Source organism: Oncorhynchus keta, chromosome 7, assembly GCF_023373465.1.
Source record: "Oncorhynchus keta strain PuntledgeMale-10-30-2019 chromosome 7, Oket_V2, whole genome shotgun sequence".
NCBI lineage: Eukaryota > Metazoa > Chordata > Actinopteri > Salmoniformes > Salmonidae > Oncorhynchus > Oncorhynchus keta.
In genome coordinates, this window is record NC_068427.1 from 14,032,133 (window position 1) to 14,044,965 (window position 12,833).

Genomic DNA, 12,833 nt, shown 5'->3' on the forward strand with positions numbered 1-12,833 from the left:
AGAGCCCTATGGGGAATAGGGAGCCATTTGGGGCTCCTGGCGATGAACTCTTCAACCAATATATTGATACATTATTATGGAAACTATCAGGGACACGGTAATTGACCTCCTCTCTTGCCCTGTTCTACAGCATGAGCTGATCTACCATACGTTTGGGAGGCAGAACTTCAAGAAGACCACAGCCAACATGGACCTGTTCCTCAGGAGGTTCAATGAGATCCAGCTGTGGGTGATCACAGAGATCTGTCTGTGTGCTCAGCTCAGCAAGCGCGTTCAGATGCTCAAGAAGTTCATCAAGATCGCTGCCCAGTAAGTGGCCCTTGCCTCGCCCTCTCTCTCTCTCTCTCTCTCTCTCTCTCTCTCTCTCTCTCTCTCATGCACGCACACATGCATGTTGGCGCACACATACATACACACACGTGGCCCTGCTATTCTACAGCCATCGGGGGCGTCAGCCATTGAGGAAATGATTCCTTTGAAAATAAATTAAAGCTGCTCTACTGCCCTTGTTGTGCTTGCGTTGCGTCACGTCCAATGGAAGCGTCCAAGCTCAAGAATGGCTGAGTTTCAATTCTTGATGGCTGACGCTCACGTTCATTATATCTTGTGAAGTGAAATAATGAGAAATAGTCAGTTAAATATAATATTTTGATTTAAACGTTCACATGCTTTGCAAGAAGAACGATGTCCCTAATAATCCTGTTTACACGGACACATCTGAAAACAGGCTACCTGATGGGACTTTGATAAATGCAGAAAATTGCAAATCAAAATAAATGTTCTATTACGCCTTCTACCACAGCCACCGTGTTATTTTGGGGATTTCGGACATATAAAAGTTGTAAGGGAAAACTATTTCTAAGATGCATACTTTTCATTTTTCCCGAAATCACTTCACTTGCGCAGAAGAAGGAAACACGCGCTGCTAGTGTTACGACAGTCGCAGATCTAATACACCACTGTAATTCGGATTAAGGCCTTCATATGTCCTAGTAATTCAAAAGATTTCTCAGAAAACCAGTTGTTTTAATCGGCGTATGCAGAGTAAGGTGTTTACATGGCTAATGCCATACTCGCCATATTGCCATAATCAGTTATAATCGACTCATTAGTGTGCATGTAAATGTACTCACTGACTATGTTCACAATGTAAACAAAAAGCAACTAGTGCAATTAGAGGGTAATTTAGTCCAACCACTAGCTACAATTTAAGGAGTACTTGCGAAAAACTGGACCAAAGCGATTCTACTTCCGCATAATGGATGAATGTGGTACAGTACAGTTGGGGAACAAAAAATAAAGATGCTCTTCCCTCTGCCCCTCTCCACTCTCAAAACAACATGCTTTGTGTAGCAGGTAGAATTTCACATTGACCCGACGCTGATGAGAAAGCAACCAAACGTGTACAGTGGAGCTGAAGTAACACACACACACACACACACACACACACACACACACAACACACACACACACACACACACACACACACACACACACACACACACACACACACACACACACACACACACACACACACACACACACACACACACACACACACACACACACACTTGATCCTGATTAATCATTGGACTATTTTCTCTCTGTGACAGCTGTAAGGAGTATAAGAACCTCAACTCCTTCTTCGCTATCATCATGGGCATGAGCAACCCAGCCGTGAGCAGACTGAGTCAGACCTGGGAGGTGGGTCTGTCTGTCTGTCTGTCTGTCTGTCTGTCTGTCTGTCTGTCTGTCTGTCTGTCTGTCTGTCTGTCTGTCTGTCTGTCTGTCTGTGTCGGTCTGTCTGTCTGTCTGTCTGTCTGTGTCGGTCTGTCTGTCTGTCTGTCTGTCTGTCTGTCTGTCTGTCTGTCTGTCTGTCTGTCTGTCTGTCTGTCTGTCTGTCACTGTGTCGGTCTGTCTGTCTGTCTGTCTGTCACTGTGTCGGTCGGTCTGTCTGTCTGTCTGTCACTGTGTCGGTCGGTCTGTCTGTCTGTCTGTCACTGTGTCGGTCGGTCTGTCTGTCTGTCTGTCACTGTGTCGGTCGGTCTGTCTGTCTGTCTGTCACTGTGTCGGTCGGTCTGTCCGTCTGTCCCTCACTATCTATCTGTCTGTCCAACACTCACCTGTGTTTAGCACCTGCCCAAGAATATGGAGATTTCAACTGTCTGTTAACCTTCCCTGTTATTTGTGTTGACAGAAACTACCCAGCAAATTCAAGAAATTTTACAGTGAATTTGAAAGCTTAATGGTGAGTAGCATGAACCATTTTAGCCCCATATCAACTATTCATCCACTCACAGTCTCTAGCCTTGCTTTCTATAGCTTCTCTTTATTCAAATATTGAATTGAAACTTTCTTGCACGGTCATTTGTCATCAAGCAATGTATGGATTGAGCAGCACCACCTTTGGCTGTGACTGTGATGTGCCCACTTAACATGGTTATGGCAGATCTCAGAACAGTGTGAGTGTTTCCACAGGACCCGTCCAGGAACCATCGGGCATACCGGCTCACTGTGGCCAAGCTGGACCCACCCACCATTCCCTTCATGCCGCTCCTGATCAAAGGTCAGTGCAACACAACACAGCTCTCTCTCCACTGCCTTCATGACCCTCCATGTTGTTTACACATTATCTCACCCATTCATTGACTATTGAGAGGCTTATCTTCACTGCCTCTTGTGTGAAGATCGGCGACTTTTGACCTCTTGTTTTGGAGTGTTGACCTGCGACACAGTGTAACTACAGTAGCTTCTATATTGTTTGCTCTGGTCAATTCCACTCCTAGGAACTGGGAAAGGGGGATACCTAGTCAGTTGTACAACTGAATACATTCAACTGAAATGCGTCTTCTACATTTAACCTAACCCCTCTGAATCAGAGAGTTGCGGAGGGCTGCCTTAATCGACATCCATGGCGCCCGGGGAACAGGGGGTTAACGGCCTTGTTCAGGGGTGGAACATCAGATTTTTACTTTGTCAGCTCTGGCATTCGATCTGGCCCAATGCTCCTACCTGCCAGGCTAAATATGCTCTCTCTATGTGTGTAATCATATTGCAATTATCTTTTCAGACATGACATTCACTCATGATGGAAACAAGACGTTCATTGACAGTTTGGTCAATTTTGAGAAAATGGTAAGGCCCTCCAAGATTATATATATTTGTACATGATATTATTTTACATGGGAAGTCTACAGTCTTAATGGTACCCTGAAGAAGGCACAGTGATGCCGAAACGTTGGTGTTTCACCCAATAAATTACTAGGAGCTTACATATAGTGTGGGACTCTCTATTTGTGTGAATTCACAATGATAACAGTTGTGTTGTTTTTTTTCTTCCAGCGAATGATCGCTAATACAGTGAGGATTGTGAGATACTGCAGAAGTCTACCATTCGGTAAGTCAACATACGGTTCTTCTGTGTAGTCTTCACTTGACTGGCTTCCAACAGGACGTTCTTTTAGTAAAAGTGTGTTTTCCTCGTCCTCTCTCAGGTGCAGAGCCGTCGCAGACCAGTAAGAACCACCCGGACGTGCGGAGCTACGTGCGCCAGCTGACTGTTATTGACAACCAGAGAACACTGTCTCAGCTGTCCCACAGACTGGAGCCTCGCAGAACCTGAATCCTCCCTGGACACTGGACAGACATGTCACATGCGGCTGCTCTACTGCCAAAAAGAAGCTTGCTTTATACAGTATCTGCTACATGGAACGTCACATTATTACATGTATAGTCAAGTATCATTTTAGATGCTACAGAGTTCATCAGCTCCACCTTCAACTGTATTTCAAATGTCAGTATCATCTATGCTTCTTTGTTTCCTTAAGTGTTTTGTTTACGTTATTTTTTTGTAAACAACGGGCAGGCAGCCTGGTTTAAATTTCACAGCATTTTCAAATTCATCTCATTCTTATGTCCCTGAAGGTCTATTTGATACTTTGAAGTCACCTGCCCCATGAAAAGGACACAATGTATAAAGCAAAGGATCTTTTGGAAATAATCATCCATTAGATTGTTGCACAAATCTATGTCGGGTTGATGTTAGTTAGGAAACTTTTTCCCAATGGAAACATTGGCTCTTATTTCACTCCCTGACCTCATCAATTGCAAATCCTGATATTCAGTTGTGGTTTCATATCTTTTTTGTAAATCAGATTATATTTATACATATTTTAGTTTGTGGCTTTTTATTACACCTTGTACAATGTATTCCTCTATTTATTATGACCTCAGCATGCAATGATTTGAGATGTTGGGCTGGATATATGTGAGCACATTCCTCTATAACAATCTATGAGGTAACTATTGTCAGCAAGATTTTTTCCCCATGTTTATTCTGTAAATATTAAAAACGAATTAGATGTATCTGCTGAAGATGCTGTTCATTTGATTGTCCATTGATTCTTTTTTTTTATAACAACTAATTATGAGCTGATGACATATTTTAGAGTAGCCTGGATAATATTTCAAATGCCGTTTCATGCTGCCATAGTAGTCTTTTGATGATAGGAAAACGAATTAAATTCCCTAAAACTGCAGGTTTTGGTTGTTATAAGATAGCTGCTACGACTGTGTGGTGCTAATATCGTTTGGGGTGTACAGATTTTGTCCATGGAGTGGAGCTGTTGTCATCAGAATTTGTGTGAAAGTACTCGAAATATGTTGGGACCTTCTCTCTTGTGTGTTACAGCGTTTGGTAGCCCGGGTCAAGGAAGTTGGGTAACTCTAGAATTCACCGTATGGGGAAATCATAGACGTCACGCTCGGGTTCCGAAAGTGGGGTCTTTACAGTACTGTATTTGGTTATATGTTTACCTACAGAAGTTACGCTACACCTTGGATCTGTCAGACTGTGATTGACAGTTTTATTTGTTGGAAAAGTCAAAGGTAGGTAATATCGCATTAGGTTTCATTGTAGCCTAGCCTACGCGCCATGAAATGTTGTCAATTACATACTTTTTTGAAAGCTGTAATAATCATTAATGCGTGATGTAAACATCACGTACAAGACCAATAGCCTAAATCTTATGATTTCTATCTTTATTTTACAGTTGTCTGTTTTTGGCAAACGCTTGGTCTCGTGCGTAAAAGTGCTTAGTTATAATATAATAATAATATAATATATGCCATTTAGCAGACGCTTTTATCCAAAGCGACTTACAGTCATGTGTGCATACATTCTACAATGCGCAACATGGGTGTCATTGAGGAAATGGGCTGTCTTGCCTCAAAAGCCTTATGTTAATCCTTAGCTGCTGAAGTGTCTTTATCTTGCTAAATTATATTTGACACAATTAAGGGCTCAATTCAATAAAACCCAGATTTGACTAGTCACACATTATGGATGGTTCTAAATGTACATAATGGGGACCTGACAGAAAATCGGGGAGGGTCATGCTTTTTCATTTCAGTCAGGGCAACCTTTTAGTATTTTTTAACTCTAGTCCATGGTAGGGTCATTTAATTTGTCCGATACCACATCTCATCTCTGATTCTCTAATGGGTACACAATATCAAGCGCCTACAGGCTATTTAGTGTGGTCTCAATCAAATGATCCATAGCTATATAGGCTATACGAAGTGCTTGGAGAAGCTCAGAGCCAAGTCATATTTCTAAGAAAATGTACTTGCTTCCTGAGTCTTATGCTGCTGCAGAACACTTGTCCATTATGTATTTATTGGAGTTATTGACCTCACAATAAGCCAGATTCAATCAACTTGGTGCTGAAACTTGAAGTGGCAGCCGCTGCACAATCAATCTGAAATGGACAGCTCATGGTGCTGAAATTAGGCAAATTCGAGTAGGCATCATTCATTTAAACCGTCTTCGTTTTAATTTGACTTTACTAACAACAAAAGGGGTTTATGTTGGAGCCTATTTCTTCCTATTTAAGATATAAGAGATTAGCCTACCTGCTTGACAGACAGAATATGGCTATAGGCTGCTTTCCATCGATTGTTTGACCAATTCCTCCACCCACAATGCACTCTTTAAATAGCCTATCTTCATATCAGTGAAGGGTTGTTAAGAACGCCATAGGCGTTCCTTATATTAAAGAAAATGGCAAAAAGCATAAGTGTAACGTCTGCTTCCAACTCACACTCTCAAACACATAGATCCCCTGAACACAGCTCACTTTCCAACTCACACTCTCAAACACATAGATCCCCTGAACACAGCTCACTTTCCAGCCCACTTTCCAACTCACACTCTCAAACACATAGATCCCCTGAACACAGCTCACTTTCCAGCCCACTTTCCAACTCACACTCTCAAACACATAGATCCCCTGAACACAGCTCACTTTCCAGCCCACTTTCCAACTCACACTCTCAAACACATAGATCCCCTGAACACAGCTCACTTTCCAGCCCACTTTCCAACTCACACTCTCAAACACATAGATCCCTGAACGCAACTCACTTTCCAGCCCACTTTCCAGCTCACACTCTCAAACACATAGATCCCCTGAACACAGCTCACTTTCCAGCCCACTTTCCAACTCACACTCTCAAACACATAGATCCCCTGAACACAGCTCACTTTCCAGCCCACTTTCCAACTCACACTCTCAAACACATAGATCCCCTGAACACAGCTCACTTTCCAGCCCACTTTCCAACTCACACTCTCAAACACATAGATCCCCTGAACACAGCTCACTTTCCAGCCCACTTTCCAGCTCACACTCTCAAACACATAGATCCCCTGAACACAGCTCACTTTCCAGCCCACTTTCCAGCTCACACTCTCAAACACATAGATCCCCTGAACACAGCTCACTTTCCAGCCCACTTTCCAACTCACACTCTCAAACACGTAGATCCCCTGAACACAGCTCACTTTCCAGCCCACTTTCCAACTCACACTCTCAAACACATAGATCCCCTGAACACAGCTCACTTTCCAGCCCACTTTCCAGCTCACACTCTCAAACACATAGATCCCCTGAACACAGCTCACTTTCCAGCCCACTTTCCAACTCACACTCTCAAACACATAGATCCCTTAAACGCAGCTCACTCTCCAGATCCCAATCACCTGAATTCTGATCACCAGTTCACACACCTGTATGTCATTTCCACACACTATTTAGTTCAGTTCTTTGCACCCCATCATTGTGAGGTATTGTTTGTTTTTGTACACATTCTATTCGGAGCTCTGTTTATTTCCATTTTAGTTCCCTTCGTGTAGCATAGTTTTTGGCTATCCTCACGTCCTTGCCTTTACTTTTGCTTTTCCTGTTCTCTTCCTATTGCCTGATCTCCCGGACTACGTTACTAGCCTTTTTCCCTGCCTGTACTGTTCCCTTTTTGGATTCCCTGTGTATGACCTTCTGCCTGTCCCTGGACCCTGCTACCTGCCTCCTCCTGTGTATGACCTTCTGCCTGTCCCTGGACCCTGCTACCTGCCTCCTCCTGTGGTCATTTACTAAATAAACACCTGCTGCATCCTGCACTTGAAACTAGAAGTCTGTCTCTGATCATACTCATTACAATAGGCCTACCCCTTGTTAGCTTAATTTACTGCAGTAGGCTAAATCAGGGTCACACTCTTGGTCGTCTTAAACAAATCTACTTTGAAACAAAAGTATACACCTTACACACATGTTTATGGGCTTAAAAAACACGTCTGTACCATGTCAGATATAAAGTTGAAATGTATTATATTTTTGAGTTTGCATCCCGATATTACACATTATATACACTACCGTTCAAAAGTTTGGGGTCACTTAGAAATGTCCTTGATTTTGAAAGAAAAGCACATTTTTTGTCCGTTAAATGTCACGCCCTGGTCTGTTTCACCTGTCCACCATCTGGCATACACGGTAAAACGCCTCCTGGGTGTTTCGACCACGGGGCAGGGGTTTCCAGTACCTGGTTGACTGGGAAGGTTACGGCCCGGAGGAGAGGTGCTGGGTTCCCACTACAGACATCCTGGATCCAGCCCTCATCACCGACTTCCACTGCCGACACACCGGTCAACCAGGGATGTACCCAGGTAGGATGCCAGGTGGTGCCCCATGAGGGGGGTACTGTCACACCCTGATCTGTTTCACCTGTCGTTGTGATTGTCTCCACCCCCTCCAGGTGTCGCTTATTTTCCCCGGTGTATTTATCCCTGTTTCCTGTTTCTCTATGCCAATTTGTCTGGTTTGTTAAGTCAACCAGTGGTTTTGTTTCCCAGCTCCTGCTTTCCCAGTTTATCATTTCTCACCCTCCTGGTTTTGACTCTTGCCTGTCCTGACTCCGAGTCCGCCTGCCTGACCACTCTACCTGCCCCTGATCTTGAGCCTGCCTATCGTCTTGTACCGCTTGGACTCTGACCTGGTTTATGAACTCTCGTCTGTACCCGACCTGCCTGTTGCCTACCCATTTTGTCATAATAAATCATCAGAGCTCAACCAGCTGCCTTCTGTGTCTGCATTTGGGTCTCGCCTTGTGCCCTTATAATTAAAGTAACATCAAATTTATCAGAAATACAGTGTAGACATTGTTATTGTTGTAAATGACTTTTGTAGCTGGAAGCTAATTAAAAGGCTAATTGATCATTGGAAAACCCTTTTTCAATTATGTTAGCACAGCTGAAAATGGTTGTTCTGATTAAAGAAGCAATAAAACTGGCTTTCTTTAGACTAGTTGAGTATCTGGAGCATCCGCATGTGTGGGTTCAATTACAGGCTCAAAATGGCCAGAAACAAAGAACTTTCTTCTGAAAGTTGTCAGTCTATTCTTGTTTTGAGAAATGAAGGCTAGTCCATGCGAGAAATTGCCAAGAAATTGATGATCCCGTACAACGCTGTGTACTACTCCCTTCACAGAACAGCGCAAACTGTCTCTAACCAGAATAGAAAGAGGAGTGGGAGGCCCCGGTGCACAACTGAGCAAGAGTACAAGTACATTAGAGTGTCTAATTTGAGAAACCGACGCCTCACAAGTCCTCAACTGGAAGCTTCATTAAATGGTACCCGCAAAAGACCAGTCTCAACATCAACAGCAAAGAGGCGACTCCGAGATGCTGGCCTTCTAGGCAGAGTTCCTGTGTCCAGTGTCTGTTCTTTTGCCCATCTTAATAATTTTTTTTTATTGGCCAGTCTGAGATGGCTTTTTCTTTGCAACTCTGGCTAAAAGGCCAGCATTCCGGAGTCGCCTCTTCACTGTTGACGTTGAGACTGGTGTTTTTGTGGATAAAGAAGCTGCCAGTTGAGGACATGTGAGGCGAGGCGTCTGTTTTCTCTACATCAGACAACTGAAATAAAACAAAAACGTTTGATATAGAAACACCGGATTTTCAGCATTGATTTCTAAATGTATTTGCATCATGAAATGATTAAACATATTAATAACATTCCACCCATTAAGCCACTAGAGGGTGCTAAGATCATTCGACTGCAGGAAAGGGTTAGATTTTGAAAAAAATAAAGCGGATCTGAATATAAAAAGTGAACCATAACAGCGCTTTGGTCCAAGATGCTTTATGCTAGAAAGAAGTTGTGAAATACCTGGATACCATATTCACATTTAAAATGATGCCTCAGAAGATTTCATTATTTGCAAACAAGGACCGTTTCCTTGCAAACAAAACACACTGATTTGACATTAGGTAAATATGATAAGCTGAACATAGCCTATTTCTCTGTCCATTCTCAGGCTGTAATGTGTGGTGATAAAACAGATTATTCTAAGGTCTCCATGTAAAATGATGTAGAATTGTATGAAATGTCTATAAAAGGGGGCCTCCCGGGTGGCGCAGTGGTCTAAGGCACTGCATCACAGTGCTAGCTGTGCCACCAGAGACCCTGGGTTTGAGCCCAGGCTCTGTCGCAGCCGGCCGCGACCTGGAGGCCCATGTGACGATGCACAATTGGCCTAGCGTCGTCCGGGTTAGGGAGGGTTTGGCCGGTAGGGATATCCTTGTCTCATTGTGCACTAGCAACTCCTGTGGCGGGCCGGATGCAGTGCACGCTGACCAGGTCGCTAGGCGCACAGTGTTTCCTCCAAAACATTGGTGCGGCTGCTTCCGGGATGGATCTTTCCACCCCTACTCTTGTCCATGGTGATCTGTGAACCCATAACCTTCTCTCTCGCAGCCTTGTGCGCTATCAAAATTCCTGCGTTTCAATGTACTGCTTGCAGGACGAAGAACAATTTCCAAAACTACAGTCTAAGTCTCTGGTAAACGGTAGGCATGTTATCTGCTATTCACTTTATGTTTTCATTTTTATTTTGGGCATAGGGGAGAGTCCCTTTTTTCAAGCATTTAGGGAGTATTTAGTTCAAATATGCTGAAGGGGGGGTCATCCATTTTCATTTCAGAGAGGTCCGATTTTCTCCAGGTAACCCTTATGAACTCAGCAAAAAAATAAATGTCCTCTCACTGTGAACTGCATTTATTTTCAGCAAACTTAACATGTGCAAATATTTGTATGAACATAACAAGATTCAACAACTGAGACATAAATTGAACAAGTTCCACAGACATGTGATTAACAGAAATTGAATAATGTGTCCATGAACAAAGGGGGTTCAAAATGAAAGTAACAGTCAGTATCTGGTGTGGCCACCAGCTGCATTAAGTACCACAGTGCATCTCTTCCTCATGGACTGCACCAGATTTTCCAGTTCTTGCTGTGACATGTTACCCCACTCCTCCACCAAGGCACTTGCAAGTTCCCAGATATTTCTTGGAGGAATGGCCCTAGTCCTCACCCTCCGATCCAACTGGTCCCAGATGTGCTCAATGGGATTGAGATCTGGGCTCTTCACTGGCCATGGCAGAACACTGACATTCAGATCTTGCAGGAAATCATGCACAGAACGAGCAGTTTGGCTGGTGGCATTGTCATGCTGGATGGTCATGTCAGGATGAGCCTGCAGGAACAGTACCACATGAGGGAGGAGGATGTCTGTAACGCACAGCGCTGAGATTGCCTGCAATGACAACAAGCTCAGTCCGGTGATGCTATGACACACCGCCCCAGACCATGACTGACCCTCCACCTCCAAATCTAGCCCACTCCAGAGTACATGCCTCAGTGTAACGCTCATTCCTTCGACTATAAACACAAATCCGACCATCACCCCCGGTGAGACAAAACCACAACTCGTCAGTGAAGAGCACTTTTTGCCAGTCCTATCTGGTCCAGCGACGGTGGGTTTATGCCCATAGGCAACGTTGTTGCCGGTGATATCTGGTGAGGACCTGCCTTACAACAGGCCTACAAGCCCTCAGTCCAGCCTCTCTCAGCCTATTGCGGACAGTCTGAGCACTGATGGAGGAATTGTGCATTCCTGGTGTAACTAGGGCAGTTGTTGTTGCCATCCTGTACCTGTCCCGCAGGTGTGATGTTCGGATGTACCGATCCTGTGCAGGTGTTGTTACACGTGGTCTGCCACTGCAAGGACGCTCAGCTGTCCGTCCTGTCTCCCTGTAGCACTGTCTTAGGCATCTCACAGTACGGATATTGCAATTTATTGCCCTGGCCACATCTGCAATCCTCATGCCTCCTTGCAGCATGCCTAAGGCACGTTCACGCAGATGAGCAGGGACCCTGGGCATCTTTCTATTGGTGTTTATCAGAGTCAGTAGAAAGGCCTCTTTAGTGTCCTACGTTTTCATAACTGTGACCTTAATTGCCTACAACTGTAAGCTGTTAGTGTCTTAACGACCATTCCACAGGTGCATGTTCATTAAGTGTTTGTGGTTCATTGAACAAGCATGGGAAACAATGTTTAAACCCTTTACAATGAAGATCTGTGAAGTTATTTGGATTTTTACAAATGATCTTTGAAAGACAGGGTCCTGAAAAAGGGACATTTCTTTTTAGGCTGTGTTTAAATAACCTACATTTCCTTAGGTCTTTTTTTCCCATGGTCAAATGAACTCAGACTGGTCTTGGGTACTGTATAAAAAAACTACTACCAGGGCGACTCTCCTCGCAGGTTTGCTTTAGCTTTCAGAATTAGAGGTGTGTGGGGACAGGATGAGTATTGTAAAGACACTGCGTAAACATTGCTGTGGCAGGTTGGAATGAATCCCAGCCTTGCACTACGTACTGGCCACAGACGTCATTTCAACGACTAGTTTTGATTGACCTTTGGTTGAGTCGTCAACTGACTTGAATTCAATAAGAAATCAATCAAACATGTCGCCAATGTCACTGAAAAAAAGTTACAATTCCCCGACGTCGATTACTTTTAGCAAATCCAATAAATGTTCCACATTGTTTCAACATCCTCACATGACATTTTCTTCTTGAACTGACGTGGAAACAAAGTTTCAACTAGTTTTTGCTCAGTGGGTAGCTTATACGTATTTTGGGTGTGGTGCATGCAGCAGCATAAACACCAATGAGCAATGGTCCCTTCCCATACAGTAGCGCACCCACTGTTTCCCTTGATATGTTTCCCTTGATATGGTGATCTCTCCAAACAGAGCACAGTAGTTGTAACCAGTTTCGGTCCTCTTGGGTGCACCAGTATCTATACTAGCATGAGCTAGTGATATTAGTAATTATAGTGGTTTATGCCACAAATTGCATATTACATTTTTCTTGAATCAAATGTATTATCTTAGGGTGGTGGAGAATTTGAGGGGAGTGAAGAGGACAATCTTGACCCTCCAACATTTTGTCCACAATACAATGTACTTGATACACGGTAGCCTATTCAGTGTAGTATCACTGTCCCGAACTTCAGCTGATCAAGTTTTGTTTCATCCTTAGTGCCGTTTTGCCCTGGCTGAATTATTGACTACACATCCCAGGAGTCATTTTGATTACGTACGTAATCAAGATGGTAGAGTTTAAACACTGCAGCTTCACGGGAGCTGA

The 12,833-nt window shown here is 43.8% G+C and overlaps 2 protein-coding genes across 11 annotated transcripts in view; both read left to right on the plus strand.

The window, feature by feature from the left end:
* The window catches only part of rapgef4a (Rap guanine nucleotide exchange factor 4a), a 52,356-nt gene extending 47,982 nt beyond the window's left edge, over nt 1-4,374 (plus strand). For all 8 annotated transcript variants that reach the window (XM_035773421.2, XM_052522009.1, XM_052522014.1 and 5 more), the window contains 7 exons: nt 131-309; nt 1,614-1,704; nt 2,198-2,248; nt 2,479-2,566; nt 3,071-3,135; nt 3,343-3,397; nt 3,495-4,374. In XM_035773421.2, coding sequence (XP_035629314.2) covers nt 131-309; nt 1,614-1,704; nt 2,198-2,248; nt 2,479-2,566; nt 3,071-3,135; nt 3,343-3,397; nt 3,495-3,622 — 657 coding nt within the window. In that variant the 3' untranslated portion in view covers nt 3,623-4,374. The remainder of the gene's footprint in view (nt 1-130; nt 310-1,613; nt 1,705-2,197; nt 2,249-2,478; nt 2,567-3,070; nt 3,136-3,342; nt 3,398-3,494) is intronic.
* A 302-nt stretch (nt 4,375-4,676) lies between these two features.
* Nucleotides 4,677-12,833, plus strand: part of LOC118386047 (mitogen-activated protein kinase kinase kinase 20-like) — a 48,430-nt gene continuing 40,273 nt past the window's right edge. The window contains exons 1-2 of one of the 3 annotated variants that reach the window (XM_052522017.1): nt 4,677-4,887; nt 7,866-8,002. In XM_052522017.1, coding sequence (XP_052377977.1) covers nt 4,808-4,887; nt 7,866-8,002 — 217 coding nt within the window. In that variant the 5' untranslated portion in view covers nt 4,677-4,807. The remainder of the gene's footprint in view (nt 4,888-7,865; nt 8,003-12,833) is intronic. The other 2 variants (XM_035773424.2, XM_035773423.2) reach the window with 2 other exon arrangements.